General features: G+C 33.6%; 2 protein-coding genes across 2 annotated transcripts; one reads left to right on the top strand and one right to left on the bottom strand.

Moving 5' to 3' along the window:
• Window positions 1-8,117: 8,117 nt before the first annotated feature.
• Window positions 8,118-8,720, bottom strand: LOC110651331 (60S ribosomal protein L34-like). The gene has a single exon (XM_021806635.2). The coding sequence runs from the start codon at window positions 8,618-8,620 to the stop codon at window positions 8,258-8,260; it is 363 nt and encodes a 120-aa protein (XP_021662327.2). The 5' UTR covers window positions 8,621-8,720; the 3' UTR covers window positions 8,118-8,257.
• Window positions 8,721-19,948: 11,228 nt separating this feature from the next.
• LOC110651316 (protein DETOXIFICATION 24) lies at window positions 19,949-22,671 on the top strand. The gene is given in 9 exon segments (XM_058144406.1): window positions 19,949-20,322; window positions 20,397-20,913; window positions 20,916-20,937; window positions 21,059-21,145; window positions 21,252-21,308; window positions 21,396-21,634; window positions 21,721-21,839; window positions 22,173-22,259; window positions 22,454-22,671. Coding segments are annotated over 9 exon segments (1,452 nt in total). The 5' UTR covers window positions 19,949-20,076; the 3' UTR covers window positions 22,532-22,671.
• The last annotated feature ends 1,235 nt before the right edge of the window (window positions 22,672-23,906 follow it).

The raw sequence follows: 23,906 nt of genomic DNA, 5'->3' as shown, positions 1-23,906 counted from the left end.
ATAACGGTAGTTAAGTGATGATAATAGCAATGGTAGTAACGGGATGATGATTGCAATGGTGGTAACGGAATGATGATGATGATGTGGCTAGTGGTGATCATGGTGGTGGTGGTAGTGGTGACAGGATAGGAATAGTGGTTGTAGTAGTAATGATGGCTAAATAGTGGTAGTGGTGATAATATTAATTCTAATTATATTTATTTTTATATGTAATGACTATTGCATTATTTTAAGTATAATTAATTACATTGCTTAATTATCATTCTATTATATCAAATTTTTTTGTATTACTAAATAATATAATTAAATATGTTATATAATTACAATTGTCGACACCATATTTTGGCCGATCCTCAGAATCAATAAATTTCGAAACTGATCCCCAGCACTAAGTCTCCTTTTGCCAGCCAATTACATTTTCGATCTCTCTTTCCCGAACAATCACATTTTCGACCTCTCCACAAAAGGAATCAAACCAATACTAAGTCCCCATGTCACTTAAAGCCTTGCCAATCTCTCAAACCAATTGTCAAATTTCCTGAATAGTCAATTACATTCCCGATCTCTCTCGTCAGATGAAACAGAACCAGCACTAGATCTTCATTTTAAAAGTTTAGGAATAATCAAGTTAAGGTTCCAATCCGGTTTAATGGCGATCCCAATCTTAAGTACTCAAGCCAAATTTTCAATTTTAATCAAGTTTCGTTTAGCGTTGGTTCCCTGCCAATCTCATGCTTATTGTGTTTTCCAACCTCTTACACTTAGATTAATAATCACCTTTAGTTCTTTTAATATGCTCAGACAATCAAAGTGAATAATTAATTTAGAGATTTTCCTATCACATCCATTCACTGAACAAAAGGGAATTCCATTTCATATTAAAGTTTGTACAAGTCATTCGGCTGGAAGATCACCCCCAGCCTGATTTACATTTTGCTCGCTTCCTCTCTCACCCTCAGCCTCCTCCTCGCTGTCCTCACCTTCGTCTTGGGGAGCCAGGTCTACCATCCAAGTGAAGTCCTCCTCGAGATATCGCTGCCTGAGCTTGGCCAAGAGATCCCTGTGGGCATTCACATATGCGCCGACCTCTCTTGTCACTATCTCTTCTTCCTTCGCTTTAAGTTCCTCAGTGAGGTGAGCAACTTCATCGACCCGGAGCGCCTAAACTTCTTTAAGGACACGAGTTCGCTCGGCCAGAACATGAGCTTGCTCGGCCAGCTTATCCTCGTAAAACTTCATCCGCCCCTCAATTTCAGATATGTAGTTCTGAGCGGATGAGAGTTGGGATTGGAGGGAAGCCACTTCATGACCCATCTTCTCGACCTCCATACCCAGGCGGTGAGCCTTCTCCCGGACAATGTGCTGGTTCACCAAGCACTCCACGTTTAAGCTCATAGATCGGGTCAGGATGTCATCAAGGTTGTCTGAGGACAGCCTGTCCTGATCCTCCCAAAGGCAAATAGAAGCCCCCAGGACCTTAGCCAAACCCGGATTCTCCCGAACAGTCCGGTTCTTCTCCAAGGAATGGATCAACACTTGGGCACCGCGGGAGAGAGTCCTTGGGGTAGGCTGGGAAGGACCCCCTTCCGCACTCGAAGCGACTGGAGGAGGCGGAGGTGGCTCTTCTTGGCGAGGAGGAGACCGGATCACTTCTACCTCGGGGATCGGCTGTCCCGAAAGTTGAGATGAGCCCCCATGAATTTCCCCGGGTTCATGACTGGGAGTCTAGAGTAGCTCGAACCGCTTCATTTCCCGTACTTTCCGGGAGATCTCTCTCTTTCATTTCCGGCTCTCCTTGGAAGCTTCGCCGCTCGCCATACCTGCACAAAGAAGAGGTCAGTGAGATCGCTAAGGTCCAAAGATGTGAGATATAGAAAATACCGATGCCGAGGTCAGAGAGCTGAAGCCCGCGATCTTAGTCGGTGACCAGCTGTATAGTCCAATGGTGCAGCTCAGCCGTCACTGCATCCAAGTAAGATAAATTCTCTCTGGACGCCTGTTCCTTCAACTCCATCACTATTACACCCTCTTCCCTATTTAGGGCGATGTGCTTCGTAAGCAAGGGACCCTGATGCAGCCAGCTCCGAGGGAAGCCCTCAAAACCATTCGGAATTTTGCTCCTCAAGATAAAGAAGCGGTTCTTCCAATTCTTCAGGGAGGAAGGCAGGTCGGTAAAAAGCCCACAATGGGGTTTTGCCTGGAAGAACCAATACTCGTCGTCCTTTCGACGAGTTAGCTTGTCTTGATTCAAATGAACACCTTAGCTGTAGGTCGGAGCCCCTTAGCTCGGCATAGGCCTCGGAAGGCTACTAAGATCCGCCACGAGTTCGGGTGAACTTGGGTGATGCACACTTGGTGATATTTTAAAACTTCCTTGAAGAAGTCGTCCAAAGGGAACCGTAGACCGGCTTTTAATTGCTCTTCGTAGACCATGATCATATCGTCCCCCTCAAAGAAGTGATCGGTACGAAGATCGCCGTGACACCTAATCAGTTCGAATGAATCAGGCTGAATGTTATACTCCTGGCTGAACGACTGCAGATCGGTTTCTTGAAGGACCGATGGCAACTCGTCCATGGGAAGATTTTCCCTCCCTGAAGAAGGTACATGCCTTGATGGTGCTGCTTGGCCCCGAGCTGAAGCAAAGACCCTAGGAAGCTCAGATCGCACGCTTGGCCCGACCACCTCTACTTCATCAGAAGACCACGAGAACTGAAGAGAAGGAGGGCTCGTCACTCTCTGACCCTCGGCGCCGCTCATTTTCAAAGGAAACAAGAAATTTAAACTAAGAGAAGGATAAAAACCCTTACCGGAGTCTGATCGGTGTCGGAAGAACTTGAGGAAACGAGAGAATTTTGAAGTTGTTCGCGAGAGACTGAAAATGACATAAGGGAGCAACTGGCTAACCCCCACCCCTATTTATACTCGTCTGAGCATTTAATGCTCACGATGTTCCAGGCAGTGCATCGGTTAGCGGGACTCGCCAGCTGTTACACGTCTCACGAATATTCCAAAATTCCATAAGGAGAGACCGGCTAGTTAGGGATCGGCTAATTAAGGCAAATGTTTGGAAGTGCAGATCGGATGAGAAATTCGATTGGAAACGGATCGGATAAACACACCAGAGATCGGGGAATAATCAATAATAATAAAGTGATAATTGGCAAAATAAATTTTATTTCCAAAAGGTCAAATTACATCATTTGGGCGATCTCTGGAGATCGGATTACATTAAAGGTCTAATTACATCATTTGGGCGATCTCTAAAGATCGGATTACATTAAAGGTCTGATTACATCATAAGGGCAATCTTTAGAGATCGGTGGAACATCCTATCTAAAAGGCCTATGTCAAAGCCTAGTTTCGTGGCTGAGTCAAAAGATGTGTTTGACCAGGAGACCGGCTGGGGGGACTATGACTCTCATGAGAATGAGAGAGGTCATCATCAAAGTTACTGCTCGAAACCGAGCTGCTGTCGGAACACCCAGAGTGGAGAGGAGACAGATGAACGCCAAAGAGCGGTCACCGGTGTTGAGGGGAATATTAGCAGTCTTCTCGCCCGAAATCAGTTCGCCGATTATATCGGGCGAACGATTTGAGATCGGCACGATCGAGGTCCTCGATCCAGATCGGTTAATTAGTCCACTTCTCTCACTGTCATCAGATAAGGTCATCATGATTTTTCGATCACCGGGATCATAAATTTTCAGGCAAGGAACAAAGAAGGCAACCGGAAAAAGATCAAAAGTGGCCACCATGGCCGGAATTGTTGTCGGGGCAGCTAGAACAGGGAATATGAGGATAATAGGGGAGAAAGTCAAATGAGGAAGGGCTTCAGGGTTGAAGGTATATATAGGGAAAATTTAAGCATTTATTGCAAACAGAAAACGAAGTGGACGCCTCGAGAAGTGAGGGAAATAAATGCTTTGACTGGACCAAACCCGATAAAAGGAAAACCGGTGTGGTAAAGATCGGTAGAAGGGAGACCGGCATGAAAGATCGGAAAAGAGCGTGTTAGGAAGATCGAAAAAGAAAGGAGGTCGGATAGCAAAAAGAATAAGACAGCTCCTGCTGATCATCATCATAATCAGGGCCGAGGTAGTTAAAGCGTCGCAAACGAAATCTCCATCGCACGCCCCAGAATCGCCCGCATTACTGACATGTGCCAGAGTATGTCAGGACAGCGCTGTACATCCTGATCTCCACCGTTGATCTTACTTGTAAGGACGAGCCCAGAGCCCTCGAATTGAAGAAGAAAACGACAAGACCAGTGCCTTTCACTCCTAACCCTCGGATCGCTCTTGACGAGAAATTTTGGGCCGTCAGATTAGAAGAGAGAAAAGGACAAATACTCCAGAAGGGATCTCAGTCGTCCGTTCTGATTCTCTTTAATTCCCGAGCCCTTAAATCATGTCCTTCAAAATCTTAACCCTCCATCTCCCTCAAAACAGATCCTGACCCTCCATGGGGAGCACCCTGTTCCTATAAATACCTGCATGAAAAACTGTTTAAAGGAGGACAAATAGTGAATATAGCGGAAGGACTCTGAAACTTAATTCAGCTCGTTACTCTGCTATTTTTGAAGCTTTCATAAGAAAAACTTTTGAAACCAGTTTTCCGAAGTATTTTCTTGCAAAGGATTTCTGAATACTGAAACTCTCCATTTTCAGTTCGTTCATTATCCTGTGACACTCTCACTTTCTGTCTTTGTTATCTTTATTCCCACCTCCGTTGTCCAAGTTCAACTTCATTCATACTTGGTTATAATATTGATCAGACTGCATTTTAACAAGGTATTCTTCATTTCAAGGCGAACCTTAGTCTTCAGGTTACCAGTCCGCGGCCCCCATTACGTTCTATGAGCCCATAGTTAGTTCAATAGATCCGACTCCCCACAGGTGAGTGCTCATATTGCTTTTTTTTATTAAGTGCTCATTCTTATTTTACGTATTTCCTTTATTCTTTATATATATATAATTTTCTCCAAGTTTATATTGCGCTAAAGAACACGAAGAAGGTCATTTTCGAGTTTACTTCCGTGTTGACCAGTCCATTCTTTTTATTAATCTTTGTTATTCCTGAACGTAAGTCTTCTAGTCCCGAGTAACATATAAGTGGTCGGATAAAATGTAGGTAACTGTATCTTAAGGGTCTCTTTAAAATAATGAAAGGTCTAAACAATAAGTCGGGAAAATAGTAAGGCCGAATCACTAGAATAATGCAAAAGACAATTGAGTAAGACGACACAAGGCAGAGTAAAACCGAACCTTAAGATAGATAAATGGGATAGATCGGGTATCAAAAGGTACTGGTAAGGCGACCACATAGGAAGGTTGGAAAATTCAGTTTGGCATCTCCTGACTAGTTACAAGGCACCAATGAGTTAAAAGAAGCCTTATTCCGAGCCCTTGCATCTTTAAATGCCAAAACCTTTAGTTCTAGGATTTCGTGACGGGTAGCTGTAATCAAGTTTCGAGAGATCGGAAAAGTCCTTATCCGATCCCTATTAAAATAAAAGAGATCGGAGGAGAGTTCTTATCCGATTCTCACTTAAAATTTTAATAAATATTTAAAAAGGAGATCGGAGGAGAGTTCTTATCCGATTCTCAATCTAAGATTTTAACAAATATTTAAAGGAGATCGGAGGAGAGTTCTTATCCGGCTCTCACTTAAAAATTTTAATAAACATTTAAAAGGAGATCGGAGGAGAGTTCTTATCCGGTTCTCACTTAAAAATTTTAACAAATTTTTTTAAAAAGATATCGGAGGAGAGTTCTTATCCGATTCTCAAGCTTAAAATTTTTAAAGGAAATCGGAGGAGAGTTCTTATCCTATTCCCAAATTAAATTTTAACAAATACGTAAGATGATCCCCCTTGAAGTAAAATTAATACGCAACAGCAATTCACTAAGGTTGTCTCATTTACTTATGTATCTGGGTAATCCGGATTAGTGAAAAATTAAACATTCCTTTCAGTCAAAAGGATTAACATTTCCATTCAAACCCTCATAACTATGAAGAACGTGAAGTTAAATCTGCTTACCCTCGTTGAGGGACAAGGTGGGGTGCCTAACACCTTCCCCACCCGTTTACGGACCCCGAACCTAGAATCTCTATTTTTTTTGAAGTGGTTTTATTTTAACTTACTTTCACAAATAGTTTTCTTTAATTCCCCTCAAAATTAAAGTGGGGACTCCTCACTTTTCCCACTTCGGTGAGTGTTCGTCCAAGCGACCGCAAAACACCTTGCGACAATAATTACATTATAATTTTGATTATACCATATTAAACATGACTTATAAACTCAAATTAAATAATATCTATTAACAAATTATGAAAAAAAAAATCATTTTATTCCGATAATAAAGAAGGGTGGCATATATACGTATTGTCATTTCTTGGGTAAACATCACATGCGATCAGTAAAGGTTATAAATTATTTTAATAAAGTCACTCAATTTTAATTTTTTTCTTAAAAATCATTCAACTTTAATTTTACTATCATTAAAGTCATTGTGACTGGATATTGCAGGTTTCCAAATTAATATGTTGACCTGTCATTATTTTACAAATGAAATTACCTTACTAACCTTTTATAAATAGCCCTATACCTCTTTTTTTATTTTTTCTTCTTTTATCTGCTATGCCTCTCTCATTGCAAACAAACTCACTCACCTATCGGCACATTTCTTCTTATTCTTTAATATTCTCTGCCTCACGATCCATCCACAATACTTTGTTCTTCATTAGTTCTAGTTGTCTCACAGTCTCTCATCTACTCATCTCGTCTCCTTTTTTAGGAAAAAGTTATTCTTGGTGATCATATCAGATCTAAAAGTTTCATCACATATTCATCTCCTTTTTGGCTGTAAACTTTTGGGATTTTTTCAAATCATTTTTTTTTGTTATTATATATCTGGGTTGGTTTTGCTTGCTTATTTTGCAGGTTGGTTTTGCTTATAAAACTCTACTAGCTGTTATTTATTTATTTATTTAATTGTTGTAGTGCTAGTCATTATGCTTTCGATTTCTGTAGAGTGAGGTGTGCATATTTTGGTGCCATTTTAGTTTTTGGCTGATGGGTATTTATTTGGAAGCTCTTAATTTGTCTTCTTTCATGAAAATTTCAATTTCTTTTCTAATCTTGGATTTATTGATTGTGCGTTTGGTTTATTAATTCAAGCATATTTGTTGACATTCTCTTCTCTTTTCTTTACGTCCTATATTTTCTTCTTTATTCTTACCTTCATTACCTTATTCACAATTGCCCTTCAAGCCTCTTTACAGTGCAAAACCAAAGTCTGCATCAGGGTCGACCATTGCAATTTGGTCCTTTCTCCAATTCATTGATTTTTGTTGAATTTTGGGTTTCAATCATTGATATTTGATTTTGGATTTGTTGAATATTTATTTATTGATTTTGGATTTAGATTCATTGGTTTAAAGTTTCAATTAATGGGATTTTGATGCTTGAATATATTTTGTATTTTTTGATGTGCATTTTTATTTTTTATTTTGGGCATCTCTTAAATTTCTATTATTTTTCTGGGTTTCAGGGGGGAGAGAGAGAGGAGAGAGAGAGAGAGAGAGAATTGTGAGAGAGGGAGAAGAGAGAGATAAAATGTGAGAGTGAGAGAGAGAGAAAGACAGAGGGAGTACAAGACAAAAAGAAAGACAGAAAAGATATTTCAATGTAAGAAAGGGTAATTAAGTAATTTTATTTATAAAATGATGTCAGGTCAGCATATTAACATGAAAACTGCCACATCCAGTAACAATTGAGTTGAATAACTTTAAAAAAAATTAAAATTAAATAATTTTATTGAAATAACCTCTAAAGTTGAGTGGCATTCAGTGAAAATTACCCGTTATTTCTTATGGCATATTATAGAGATATATCACGTGAGTAGTCATGCGATTTTGAATAGTTAGCTGCTGCATCTAGCAGAAGGTGGGCCACAATACCACATCTCTATAATTCAGCGTGTTTACAATATAACTTTTTTTTTTTTGATATAAACTTGAATTTAAATTACCCAGTAACTGCAATTACCAAGTAATCTGTCATTACACGTCAACCAAGAAAGAGTTTCAAGAAAGCATCAAAAGATAAATAATAAAACAGCACAAAATTGCAGCATAATTCGTAGATAAGGCGTAGAAAATGGATGAAAAGTGAACAATGCCCTTGGTACTTTTCTTGACTCAAAACATTGGCTGTTTCGACAAATCATCCAAGTCATTGAACATTTCAATCTTAACTTCTAGAGGCTTGTTTTTCCTTTGCCTTTTGAATCTTCAAGACCATTTCCACAATCTTTTGTTCTTCAACCAAAAATGCTCGAATAATCCTTTCTCTAACAGCACCACCGGACAGTACTCCACCAAATGACTGGTTCGCAGTTCTCCTGTTTCGTGCCAATCTTGACCTCTTATATTCAGCAGGTGTCAAGTGTGGAATCCCTTGAATCCTCTTGCCAGTAACAGGGCACTTCGGACCACTAGCTCTGTTCTTTGTGGTCTGGTACACCAATTTTCTTCCAGGGGTTTTGACGACCCGGTGCTGGTTCGATTTGGCGGCATTACTGTGCCGTTTCCGATATGTCAGTCTCTGAACCATTTTTTACTTCTCTTTCTCACCTGGGATTTTGAGGGTGGGAGCTGCTTGCTAAAGCAGAGAAGGGAGTGTTTATAATATAACTTGAGCTCAAAACTCTATGATTGGGCATTTTTTTTTTTTTAATCCCTCTTCTTCTTTGTCTTTAGTCAGGGTCAGTTCGAATTTCTATAGTTTGCTCATTTTTATAATTGAATCTTAATCAAGATATATTTATTTATATAATTTTTAATTTATAATTAATATAACTCAACTGAAAATCATAAAAATTAATTCAGATCAACACGGATCCATCACCATTACATATTTTCATATTTATAATTGAATTTTCCAAAAACATTTTATAGAAAATTTTATAAAATAATGGCACAATTTATTTTATTTTAATTTTCATGATTTGTCATGATAACAACTTTTAATTAATACATTTTTAACATCATCACTTCATCTACCAGACTTTTTGTGTATATGCATTTCATAAAATATATTTAGCGTAGGCTTTAGTTGATTATGTCTTCAGTTGATTTGTTCTCTGTGACGCCTTCCTCGTTGAAGACTAAGTACATTTTTATCCCTTCATAATTTCATTTAATCTTTATTTATATAAATTGATTAATTAATTAATATTAATTTATATTATATTATTATAAATAAATAGATATAGATTATATATCATGTTATTAAATAAATTATATGAAAAAGAAAAAAAAATAAAAATAACTTCACAAAATTAAATTATAAAATTCAAAGTAATTCGATAAAAAATTATTTATACATAGGCATCATTTAATAATGCCTAACTATTTGGACTATATTTGCTAATAGAGAAAATTACACGATATCAAATTGACAAAAATCAAACCATGGTCTCCATGTATTGAAGCGTGAAATCATGTAATATTTTTCTTTATACTTTTCCCTAAAATCTAATGCTAATCCACTTAAATTTTGTTCTATGATACCAATTTCATTATGATTTGAACTCGTGAGCTAGATTGGTCCCTAATATAAAGTATAATGTTTTCAAAGAGACTTATTCAATTGTTTTGTAAAAAAAATTAGAGAGCTTGTGCACGTCAAATTTAGTCACAAATCGTTTGTACTTGAAAAAGTTATACTTATTTAGAATGGAGGAACATACTGAACAGTTTTAACAAATTAATTATCAAATTGGCTAGTGTTAATGTGAAGATAGATGATGAATCCTCTTGCTTTTAACCTCTTTTCCATAGTCTTACAAAAGCTTTGTGATAACCCTAACATCAGGAGAAGCAATGATGGTAAAACTTTTATTGCAAGTTTTAATTGTGGTAAAAGCAATCCATATGGAATCAATTCAATAAGAAATAGTAAATCGAACTTGAGATCATAAATAAACTTTGAAAATCAGGAATGCTATTACTGTCATAAGAAAAGTCACATTTAATATACATATCAGAAGATGAAGGAAGATCTTGTAATGTTTAAATAGTTTAAAAAAAGTCACGGAAAAGAAGAAACGGTTGTAATTGCCATCGATAATGATATGTTGAATGTGATATTATGAACGTTGATGATGATAAGGAAAATGTAAAAGATCCAATGCAATTTTATATTTCTTTTAATTTGTGTGCGTGAATTTCACAATAATTTTTATATTTTTTGAGGGGTTTCACATCACATGTCATGATAAAATAATGTAAACTATTTTTGGGGGCTTATAACTAAAATAGAATAAATTTTTTTAGGTATATATATGTATATACACACACACAATCATGGTGTCAGCCTAAACAATAACAACAAACCAAATATCCCAAGGTTCATGATAAGTATACAGTCATAACGACCCAGCAAGCCACTTATATAAAAGCAATGAAGTCAGAGGCTCTCGATATACCTTGCTTGGCTAAATAATCTGCTTCACAAATACCTTCACCAAGTACATTAACGAACGAGACAGGGCAAAGAGAAATCATGGAATTTATGTTATTATTGATAGTTGAATTTAACCTCCAAGGTGCACCGGAAGGTTTTCACATCCAATCAAATTCTATGAAAATGTTTGTTAGAGGTGATAAAGAGTCGAATCATTTGGATTTAGATTATTTTAAGTTATTTTGAATAAAGCAATCTTGGGAAATATGAGAAGGAAAATTTTATTTCACCAAGAAAGTCGATACAAAATGTAATTAATTTAAAATTAATACTCCATAATAGTAATTAGCCGTTCAATCTTTCTCGTATGCAATTTTCAATACTTGATTCTTCAGAAGGCCTTAAGAACCAACGATCAAGACGATCGGATGCCTTTTTCACCTACATCAATGAAGATTTTCTTTTTCAATTAATATAATGGCAGTGAATGAAAAACAATAGATGCATTTATGAGTTAATTTCATTCATATATAATCTCTCAATTTAGATAGATATATCATCTTAAAAATTTCTGAACTTTATATTTGAGTACTATTAAAATCCATATAATTTATTATGACTAATTTATAAGCTAACTTATGGTCAAATAAATTTATAAGTTCGGCGCTTTTTATTCCCAGCCTTCAGATTCATCTTGTAAGGCAAGACCCTGAGCCGTTGGATTAAAAGAATAAATGACGGATATTCTGAATAGAATCCCAACCCTCCATTTTGATTCTCTTTAATTTTCAGACATCGGATTATGTCCTTTTAAATCTAAACCCTCTGTCTCCCCTGATGAGATCCTGACCCTCCATGATGAGCACCCATTCCCTATAAATACCTGCATGAAATACTGTACAAGGGACGGACAAAAAAAAGGTAGTGGTGATTATAGTGGAAAGACTCTGAAATTTGATTCAGTCTTGCTACTTTGCCATTCTGAGCTTTTGAGAAACTTTAGAAACCAGTTTTCTTAAGTATCTTCATCGAAGGAGTTCTGAACCCTGAAATTTTCATTTTCAGTGCCTTTTCATTGCTCTGTAAGGCTATTTTCTTTGTTCAGCTTCATTCTCACCGCCCTAATATCAGTACAACTTCATTCCGACCTGGTTCCAAGTTCAACTTCATTCCGACCTGGTTTCCACTACTTCGAGTGAGTATTAGTATTTTGGCCGTCAACTTTCACCTCTACAAGATTTGTGGACACCGGAGTTAGCTCATTAGTCTCCTCAACTTCTCATAGGTAAGTGTCTGGACTGTCATTTTGTTGAATACTCGTGCTTTATTTTCTCTGTTTTTATTCTTAAAATTTGTTTTATATTCAGTCGCGCTAAAATTTCAAAATATATTGTTCAAGCCAATAGTTATTCCCTGTGTCTTCTATGTCATTTGCAAATTTCATTTATTGTCATTTAGTTTTCATTTCCTTTAAGAGTAGACGTTCAACTCATAGGTAACTTATAAATACTCAAAAGACATAGCCAGGGGTATTTCGATATGAGAGTTTACAATAAAAAATGACAAAAGGATAGGTGTAACAAAGGGTCGAACAGTAGGTCAAACAAACAAGTTATAAGGTCGGGCTACGAAATGAGCCCAGGTGATAATATTATAAAGCTGGAATTGAGATAGGATCGGATCCATGACTAAGTGATTAAAAGAGATCGAATATCGCTAATCAAAGAATTCTGATAAGGCGATCACATAGGAAATCAGTGAGAAGTTCGGTCTTGCATCCACTCTCTAGTTATAAGGCTCAGTGGGCCAGGAAAAGTTTGACAGTTTTCTTTTGCACCATTGGTCACCAGAATCTTTAGTTCGTAGTTCTTATAAAATGTGATTCCGACAAACACCTTAAGAGTTCAAGGAAGAGTTCTTACCCGAACTCAATCTAAACTTTTAACAGAATACTTTAAGAGATCGAGAGAGAGTTCTTACCCGATTCTCAACCAAAAATCTTAATAAAATATATGGAGATCGGACGAGAGTTCTTATCCGAGATCCTTCACTTAAAACTTTAAACCGAATACTTTAAGAGATCGAGGGAGAGTTCTTACCCGATTCTTGTCCAAAATTTCAATAAAATATAGGGAGATTGGAGGAGAGTTCTTATCCGAGATCCCTCGCTTAAAACTTTAAACAAAATACTTTAAGAGATCGGGAGAGAGTTCTTACTCGATTCTTATCCAAAATTCCAATAAAATATATGGAGATCGGAGGAGAGGTCTTATCTGATATCCTTCACTTAAAACTTTAAATCGAATACTTTAAGAGATCGGGGGAGAGTTCTTACCCGATTCTCGTCCAAAATTTCAATAAAATATAGGGAGATCGGAGGAGAGTTCTTATCCGAGATCTCTCGCCTAAAACTTTAAACATAATACTTTAAGAGATCGGGGGAGAGTTCTTATCTGATTCTCATCCAAAATTCCAATAAAATATATGGAGATAGGAGGAGAGTTCTTATCCGAGATCCCTCACTTAAAACTTTAAATGGAATACATTAAGAGATTGGGGGAGAGTTCTTACCTGATTCTCAGTCAAAACCTTAAAAAAAATGTGGAGATCGGAAGTGAGTTCTCATCCGAAACTTCCCACTTAAATTAATACATCAAGGGATCGGGAGAGAGTCCTTACCTGAATTCTCTTAACTAAAACCCGAATTAAAATACCACAACTTCAATACATAAAGTAACCCCTAAACAAAATCTGCTACTCGACACTTACTCACTAAGGGTCATCTCATGTACTCATGTCCTTGGGCAGCCCTGAATAGTGAAATATCAAATATTCCTTTTACCCTTATGAAGGATTAATATCGTCACTCCAACCCCCAAATTACCAATTTTAATTTATAAAGAGCATAATATTAAATCTGCTTACCCTCATTAAGGGACGAGATGGGATGCCTAACACCTTCCCCACCCGTATACGGAGCCCGAACTTTGAATCTTTGTTTTCGAAGTGGTTTCTTTTTAAATTTTTCTTACAAATGGTTTTCTTTAATTTCCCTGAAAATTAAAGTGATGACTCCTCACTTTTCCCACTTCGGTGAGAGTTCGTCCAGGCGACCGCAAAAACCCTTGTGACAAGTACCAAACTATAAAAATCATGATTATTTAGGCTATCGATAATGTGTGCCAAAAAGTAGAGTAAGAGATGCAGCAAATTAAATTAGAAAAATAAGGAATTTATAATAAATAAGTAATTAAATTTCTAAGTACTATGCTAATTTACTAAAATTTCAGCAAGTAACTAAAGATTTAATTAATTAATGGCAAAATTAATTCCAAAGTTGTGGTTAATGAAGAAAATTTCATTGGGATTTGGATAGAAAAAATCAAGATCAAGGGAAATACAAGTTTGAAGGAAGTTGATTATTATTTCCTTTAATTTCTCTTTCAAGTAAACTAAAGAGTGTTTTAAAGGAAACTAAACCCATTCTTATGCAATGTTTAATTACCCAAAACATTTTAAGCACTTTAATCAACTTGAAATTCCTTTTAGCCCATTAGTTTATTTCTAACACTAGGTGATTAAGTTCATTATCTTGATTATCTATCATAGATTTTCACCTCTCAGTCTTTCAATTTAAGATTAAAAACAAAACCCAAAGGGTACCAACAATGGGTATGTAAATAAGCACACAAGATAAGAATAAAAACCTATATATACTAAAATCTGCCTAAAACCAGTCCAAATCCGCAAATAAAACTTAAATCATTACACTCAACTCTAAAATCTTATGTATCTACTCACTCATGCTTGTGTTTACAAGTAGAAAATATGAAATAGATCAAGAAAACATGAAAATAAGACTAAAAATAAAAGAACCTAGAAGAAGAGAATCTAAATTTCTGAAAATAGAAGCTGGAAATGTTACTATGCAGGAATCCTTCCTCCAAAAAAAATAGCGTGATTCCTTTTTTCCTTTCTTCTTTGATTTTTCTTTCTCTTTCTCCTTATGGTAAAAATGAGAATATGATGCTTATATATCCCCTCAAACTTTGGCCTAAAAAAATGGCCTTTAAAGGGATAAAGACAAAAGATGTAAAAGGTGTGAAAAGAGAAAATTTTTTTATGTCAGCAAATCTGCCAGCGCCATCCCACATGCCTTATGTAGATTTAAGTTATTTTCAACATGCCTCATGTTATTCGGAGGAGGAGCCTTTAGATTCTGCACGACTATCTACACGGGGCTTGTTGAAGTCCTTGAAACTTTAGGGAGATTTTGTTCCAAAATCTCTGTCTGCACGACCCAATGTTAAATCTAAATGCCTCATGTGGATTCCTGCTGGCTGACTCTTATCTTCACACGACTTTCAACATGGGACATGTTGAAGCCCTTGAAAATCTCGGTTGATCTTCTTCTTTAGACAAATTTTCTTTATTTTTTACGTTATTTTAAGCTTCTAAATCACTTTAAATTTCTTCTATATGGACCTTTTTGCCTTTAAACCTTATTAAAACCTATTAAAAATATTAAAATTTCAAAAATCAAATATAATGAAACTAAAATTAATAAATTAACTAAAATAAGCACTGAAAGTATAAAATTACTAAACTAAAAAGGATAAAATAGATGCAAAACTACCCTAAAATACCTATATAAAATGGGTTTATCACCACACACTCACTTTTGTGTGTGCGTGTGTATATATATTTGAAATGTATTAATAGTTCAATGGTTAAGTCACTGTGACTATTGACTTGTGAAAAACATTAAAGTGATTTTAAAAAAAATTAAAAAATGAAATTATATATATATATATTAATTTTTAAATAAAGGATTAAAAAACTAATTTTTTTAATTTCAATTAAGATTTAGAAAAAATAAAATTGTTTTAAATTGTTTTTTTATAAAAAATATATCTTTAACTGTTTTCAAATAAAAAACATTGATTTTTTTAATTAAAATTATACTATAATTTTAATAACTAAAATTAAATCATTATTTAAAAACATTTATTTATTGTAAAAAATTAAGACTATGTTTGTTTCACTTTATATTTTCTAATGTTTGGAACACTTAAAAAATAAGTCAATAAAAAAAATTTTTAATTAAAAATAATTAAATCATTTTTAAAGAAAATGATTTTTTTTTCATTAAAAAAAGAGGTTAAGTCATTTTTAAAGAAAATGACTTCCTTTATTAAAAGAGAGTATTTTTTACTTTCTAAATTTTAATAATCTTATTAAAATTTAAAAACATTTATGCATACATGACAAACACATATAATTAATTTAATATTATAACCAAAGTGCAAAAAATATTTTCATAAAAAATATATTTTTTTAAATATTTTTCATATACAAATTATTTTTCATGAAATAAATAGAATCTAATCTAATTAAATTTAATTATTTAGACTTCTTTAAATTTTTGTTTGTAAGACCATTACAATACTAATTTTTATCCACCAGTTATATAACAAAAATAATTTAAAAAAAAAAGCATGTTCAAGTAAAATCCATTTTGCAAATTCTTTATGAAAATTTTATTCAGTATTTATTTTTTTTAATCACGTGCTATCTAATATTTAAGAATGTTAAAAAGTTATTTAATATAGTAAAAAAATAAAAATATGATAAATTTGTTAACAATAGTGTAAAAATATTAAAAGAAATAATTATGTGTAAATATAGACAAAAACAAAAACAAATAAAGGGCTTGAAAATTAATTTGTCTTTTCCCCAGTATTGATAATTTTTATAGAGATCTTTTTTTTTTTTTTGCAAATTCTAAGATTTTTTAAAAACAATTTAATTTTATTAAGAAAAGTAATTTGGAGGGAATTATTTAAAAAGTTGTTTAATAACTCTAATCGTCGTAGCTAAATGATTTGCTGACCACGCAAGTAAAGAGTTCTATTGGCTATTCCAGTAAAATTTGTAGGCAAGTAACGGGAAATTATCGAACACTTACGGTTTTCATATGTTACTTGTTCATATCACTTCAGCCATAGTAGGAAGAATGTTATGCTACAGGAGATTAGGGTTTTGCCTTATACTTTTGATGTGACTTGTGAGACTCTAAACATTGTACACATAATTTTTTTTTTGGTTGGGGGAGAGGAGGGATCTGGGGATAAATTTATTATGTCCTTGTCACTGGACCAAAGCCAGGCGAGCGAACATTGTACATATGGCTCTGTAACTACTATGAAATTACATAAACGTGAAGCATTACTTTATTATTACAAAATAAAATATTATGTAAAATCCATGTATGCATGTGCAAGCAGGTGGCTATCAAGAGATTGAAATTCCATGCATGAGCCAACAGATGGAGCTGACAGGTGGTTGAAATTCCAAAGGTAAAGTAGGGAGCAGATGAGTACGTTTGCATATAGTCACAAATGCCATGCTTCTTGCTTCTTTCAAATTTCAAATTAATTGCTTCTATCGATCACATCATATGTTGAGACTACAAGCAGCAGTGGCCAAAAAAAAAAAAAAAAGAAAAAAAAGAGGAGGATTATATAAGAGGATAGGTTCCCTTCAATTACATGCTCCACCATCAAATATTAACATTATATAAATAAAGTAATAATATTATATATTTATACATATGCAGAACCATATTATTAATATATAAATAATTTTACGTAGGAACTTATATAATTAATAAATTATTGATATTAATAGTAATAATATAATTAATAAGAATAAATAAATTGATAAACAACTAAATAATATTTATTTATTTTTAAAATTTAACATTTATATAAAATAAGAATTGTAATCCCTGGCAATAATCGTCAAAAGCTCATTTTAAGCTATTTTCAATTCTATGAAATTGGATTGGAATTGCAATATTTTAAAAGGTATATTATAATTATAATTAATTAATAATTTATCATTGAGTTTTAGTCAACAGTAGAGCTGTAAAATCTCAAATTTCAATTGGAGTTGATTATAAAAAAATATTTCCTTAAATAGTTTAAAATTTCTTTTAAGTAAAATACAATTATATTTAATTTTCATTTGTTTCAAAAAAATAATTTTTTAAAAATATTTTTCACATTTTTTAGCACTTGAAGCACTTAAGAAAATAAGTAAACGAAAAATATTTTTCTGATTAAAGAAAAAATTAAATTATTTTTAAGAAAAATAACTTTCTCTTCTTAAAAAGAAAGTTATTTTCTATATTTTAGACTTTCATAATCTTATTGAAATATGAAAATACTTATACATATATGATATAAATATATATCATTAATTAAATATTGCAATTAAATAACAGAAAATTTTTTATGAAAGATATTTTTTTAGAAAATATTTTCTATGAAAAATATTTTTCATATACAAATTATTTTTCATGAAATAAACAAAGACTTAGTCTGAAATTTATTTCCTGAAATAACTTGATTATATTTGATGCATACATTTTGCATAGTCATTTAGGTCTAATTTCATAGCCATTTTATTTTATTATTAGTTATTTTTAGCTAATTTCATTAGTTATTTAGTTAGTTTTTCATAATTGTCAATTTTGGATTAATTTGTAATTTTTATTTTGTTTTGTAGGAAAAATGGTGTTTGTGAAGGACTGAAAGGAAATTTTGCCATTGAGGAGTGACTTCCACAACCAAAGATGTCAAAAACAAGTTTTCAAGCTGAAATATGCATTGACCAAAATTGTGCATAACTTGCCGCATAAGCTATGCGGATCTACATAAGGAGAAAAATCAAATGTGCATGCTTATGCACATTCACGCCTCCCTTATGCACATTCACGCCTCCCTTATGCACTTTCACGTGCATAACCTATGCACCATGTCATGCGTTTGCATAAGTGAACGAGAAAACCAAAAAAATCAAAAGGGATGACTATTCCACTTATGCATCCATAAAGAGTTCATTAATGAGTGAGATTCCCTAAAAAATCCCTCCTCAAACACACCATTTTAGGGCTCCATGTCAAAATACTATAAATAGTCCCATTTCCCATTTTAGAGGACAAGAAGAAGGAGAGCAAAAAGGGAGAGGAGAGTCATATCCATTTTCCATACCATTTCCAACATTTGGAGATTCCTTTCTTTTCTTACATTTTCCTACATTTCTAGTGTTTAGTTTATTGTTTCTAGCTTAGATTAAAGCTTTATTTCCATACAAACTAAGAATTTCTTGTAAACATTATGGGTAGTGAGTAGTTTTATTTTGATTTAGAGTAAGTGTTGTAATATTTGAGATATTTTGTGGATTTTGATTGGGTAATCCATATTTTGTGGTCTTAATGAGTTTTATTCATTTCTTGTGTGCTTAATGACACGCTTAGTGTAGGATCCCATTAAGTGATGTTCTTAATCCATGGTTGAGGCACCGAAAGGAGAAGGCCTTGTGATAGATAATCAAGAAATTGGACTTAATTAACTTAGATCTAGAAATAGACTAAGGATTAAGAGGATTCACAGATTAATTAAAGAACCTAATGGGTCTTAATTAACTCTAACTCCACGAAAGTAGGATTAGATTGATTAAGGCACTCTTTGTCTCACTCGAAAGGGTATTGAAAGGATTTAAGAATTAATCTCCTTAAAACTCGTAAGTTCCGCAAGATTGGATAACCAATTCAAAATCCCAAAATAGCTCGAATATGAAATCCCGAACTCCGGAATCGTCTTTTTATTATTGTCAATTTCTAATTGAATTTTAATTGCTTGCCATTTTAAATATTGCCATATTTGAACTTGCTTATTTCAATTTGATGCAATTTTAGTTTAATTAATACATTTTTGGATAGATTTTTGATTTTGCACATATAGATTTCATACTCAAATACCCATCAATTTGTTACTTTAATTTCAAAGATAGTTCAATTTAATCAACTTTTTATATCAAAAATTCAATCATTAACACAACTCCTCGTGGGAACGATATCTTTTTTCTATACTACTTGTACGACCCGTGCACTTGCGGTTGGGCCACATCAAGTTTTTGGCGCCATTGCCGGGGAGTTGTTTGTTTAAGATTGAGTTCTTGATTATTTTAGTTGTTTATAGTTTTATTTTTGTTATCTTTTCATTTTTTGTTTGTTTATTCTTTTTCAGGTACTTTTAATCTTTTATGAGAAGAGCTAGAAGCACAAGTGACACATCCTTATTGTTCAATCCTGAAATTGAGAAATTTTGTAAAGCCAACAAGAAAGAAACTAGAAAAAGAAAAGAAGCTCTGAGAGAAACTGAATTAGAAGAAGTCATGGTTGATGAAAGAATTAGAATTGGTGGTAATGCTGGAAATGATCGAAACAATGAAAATGTAGCCCAAGGAGAAGAGGTTGTAAATGCTAATGTGCCTAGGGGAAGTATGATGGATCATGCTTTTCCAACTACAACAGGTGAAGACGAGTAGAAGTGGCTAGGTCCCTTTCAATGTTTGTACATATAAGCAAGTTCCAACTTCCAACTACCAGTCTGGCACATAAGTCTGCAAAAAAAAAGTCTGGCATATATGAATTGGAAGTTTTTTAAGTTTTTTTGGAGCAATATGAATTGAAAGATAAAAACTTAAAGATCAAGAACTGGGTTAATAATTTTGGCACACCCTTGTGCAGAACTATGAACGAATCAGTGGAACAAAGGCTTCTGAGATCAGAAGAACAAGACTCTGCTAATTTGACAAGCAGGATTTGGACAGAGTCTAAGAAGATATGGAGGGTTGCCTTCCCTGGAATGGTGGCTAGAGTGACTTCTTTCGGAATCATAGTGGTGACTCAGTTATTTCTTGGTCACATCGGCGAGTTGCAGCTAGCTGCATATGCAATTGAACAAACCTTCTTCGTGCGATTTGTTATGGGGATACTGGTAAGATTTTCGTCGTCTTTTAATTCTTTTTCAGTATGCATATATATTCAGCATAAAGACGTTGTCTTTGGCAGATTGGCATGTCAAGCGCAACTGAAACATTATGCGGACAGGCATTTGGAGCTGCACAACACCACATGTTGGGAATATATTTGCAGCGATCATGGATCGTTGATCATACTCTTACGACGATATTGCTCCCTCTCTTCATCTTCGCCACACCAATTTTGAAACTAATTGGGCAGGAGGAGGATATAGCATCAGCAGCTGGAAAAATCTCTCTATGGTTCATTCCTTTCCTCTACTACTTTGTGTTTGGCTTGACAATGCAAATGTACTTGCAATCCCAGATGAAGAACTGTATTATTGGATGGTTTTCTGCTATTTCCTTCGTGATTCATGTGTTTTTGAGCTGGTTTTTTGTGATCAAACTTGACTGGGGGATCAATGGAGCAATGGGTGCATTGAACATTTCTGCTTGGTTAATTGTCATTGGAGAATTTGTGTACATTTTCGGAGGGTGGTGTCCTAACACTTGGAAAGGGTTTACCACTGCTGCCTTTTCCGATCTCCTTCCCGTCGTCAGGCTCTCAATTCCTCCGGTTTCATGCTTTGGTGATTATTCCAAGTTTCTTTATTCCTTTCTACAATTTCATCTTAAAAGCAAAAATATTATATGTGCATTTCTAATTATCATATTAAAAAATTTTTAATTATTTATTTAATTCTTTGATAGCTTAGAACTTTGGTACAATTCTATTCTAGTACTTGTGGCTGGATATATGAAAAACGCAGCCGTTGCAATATTAGCTTTCTCCATTTGGTAAGAATGAATCAGCCTTGTATTGTAATAATTAAATTTAACTTTTTAAGACGAAGGAATTTTCTTTGTTTTCATCCATCTAATTAGAGCTAATTTCTTGTCACAGCCTTAATGTCAGTGCGTGGCAATTTATGATCTGCCTTGCATTCTTAGCAGCTGCAAGGTATTGCTTCTTACTTACACCACCTAGATGAATGGTGAGACCCACTTATATAATAGATGAGATCCATATAATTTGTAATTTGCACAGCGTGCGTGTATCGAATGAATTGGGGAGGGTAGATGCGAAGGCTGCAAAATTTGCCATTAAAGTCGTTCTTTTCACTTCAATATGTATTGGAGTGGTATTCTGGATTTTGGCGTTAATCTTCGGTCGAGAAATTTCATATATTTTCACAGAGAGTGAGGAAGTTGCAGATACTGTTTCAGAACTCTCCGTTCCACTTTCATTCACATTGCTATTCAACAGCATTCAGCCAGTAATCTCCGGCAAGTATATCATTCTCAAAATCAAACCTCTATTAAATTAGGTTTCTAGTGAACTTCCAAGCTCTAAAATACCTAAATTTCTGCAGGAATAACTGTAGGTTCCGGTCAAAAAAGTGTTGTTGCATATATTAACTTGGGAAGCTATTATGGCGTTGGGATACCCTTAGGAGTTGTGCTTGGATACGTCGCTCATCTTCAAGTCAAGGTAATAAGTAATACTGATTGTCCAAGTGAAGCACACAACTCCAACTTCGAAAATATTTTTATTATCCAAATTGTGAGGCGCATTGATCACTTGACTAAGCATGCAAGACTCAAAATTTTATCTAATTTGCTAAATGTATCAATCAAGCCACAAAAACAACTTTTTTGCAAAATAGGATTAGGATTAGGCTATGTACATCAATCCCCAATAAAGCCCATAAACGTGGGATGTTTCACATTAGGTCACTTGTACTGACTACCTGAGTTGTGCCTGCAGGCAACCTACTCCATTTTTGCATTTTTTTTTCTGATATAGTTTTCCGCCGTGGTTCAGGGTTTGTGGATTGGAATGCTGTGTGGAGTACTAACGCAGACAATTATCTTATCTTGCCTCATATGGAAGACTAATTGGGATGAGCAGGTTTGTAAATTAAAGATAGATTTCAACAATTTCTTACTAGACCTAATCGTTTCAAGATACAAACATGTGTGGGATTAGAGTTTCACCGTATATCCAATATCATGGATTCATACTAAAGCAGAGTCTATGCTAAAATAGTAATTAAAATTTGGTATGCATTGGACTAATTTGACGCAAGTACTTGCTTTGTGTAGGTAAAGAAGGCATCACAACGTCTCAACCATTTATTTTTTAATCCATCAAAATCTGAAGGTAGTTCATCTAATTCTTAATATAAAATTTATTTGAAGGAACATTGTTTAAAATATGTGTTGGAAAGAATATGAACTTTCCTTAAACAACTATTTTTATCTTTGTTTTTTTGAGAACAACAACTATTTTTATCGTATATGCCCTCGTTTTCTGCATTGAAGTCTCTTGGATCTTTATTTTTTTTATTTGCACCATTCATGATTTTTTTTTTTTTTTTTAAACAGCTATTCTTTATCCAGTGAATGATAAAGTATCAATTTTAAACTATTAGGGGAGAGATTGTAATTTGTAAAATTCAAACTCTGCCATCCGCCCTTAAAAATCCCAACTTTATCATTAGTCTCTTAGATACTAATTATAAGATAATTAATAATAATTTTAACGTGGGAAAAAATAATATGCTTTGAATTTTTTTTTTTTAAAATGGATCTTCAATCAATTTAGGTCAATTCCACATTTTTAAATTAATATTATTGATTAATTATTTAATCGAAAAAACATATCCCACCTTAATTGAAAGATTCTATATTATATTAATTTTTTATATTATTATTAATCCTTAAAATTGTTTCTTTAAAAGATCATAATGTTGAACGGTATAGAGTACAATTATTTTCTTTATTTCTTATTTAAAAACTAAAATTTTATGAGAATTTAATTCAATTAATTTTTTTATCAAGTTTTATGTCTGAAAATTTAATAGGTGAAAAAAATTCAGTTCGTTTTAATTTAAAAAAAAATTATTTAAAACAAATAAAATCATAAAAAAATGATTTTATTAGAATTGAATTATTTTTTTCTACAGATAATTTTTTTTCAATGAAATGTATAACTTTTACCAAAAATATAAAAACTTTCACTATATCGAAAAAGAAATTCGGAATTAGACATGATTTCCTTTTTTTATTATATTTTATTAAAAAAATAAATAACATTATTTGAAATAAATGATTTGTAAAAAAAAATTCAATTGAATTGCCAAATAGTCATATTTCATTTCTAATTGAAAATGAATTTTTTTTTAAATTAAAACAATTAATTTTTTTATTTTAAATATAAAATTTGACAAAAAAAAATCAATCAAATTAAATTTTTGTAAAATTTTATATTTCATCTAAGAGAAAAAGACTAATCAGACAAAAATCTAATTAGCGTATCAAACGGTTAGAGAATGTAGACAAGGAACCACAATTCACGATAATAATTAGAGAATTAGGATATGTTTAACAAGTTATACTTACACAATTAAATTATAAGTACCATATGCACCTAATTTTCCATGCATGATTGCATCTTCTCAATCATAGAGGAAAACTTCAAATTGGATTTTAAGCTCTACCACTTTTGTTTTCGTCTTTTTGCAAATCTCAGACCCATCATTTTTTAGGTCAAGCA

This window comes from Hevea brasiliensis, chromosome 3, assembly GCF_030052815.1.
Source record: "Hevea brasiliensis isolate MT/VB/25A 57/8 chromosome 3, ASM3005281v1, whole genome shotgun sequence".
In the NCBI taxonomy this organism is placed as follows: domain Eukaryota; kingdom Viridiplantae; phylum Streptophyta; class Magnoliopsida; order Malpighiales; family Euphorbiaceae; genus Hevea; species Hevea brasiliensis.
Note: the sequence above shows the minus strand (reverse complement) of the source record. Positions and strands in the feature narration are given on the sequence as shown.

Coding starts and splice junctions, on each gene's coding strand:
- LOC110651331 (XM_021806635.2), bottom strand. CDS start 8,620: ATGGTTCAGAGACTGACATATCGGAAACGGCACAGTAATGCCGCCAAA.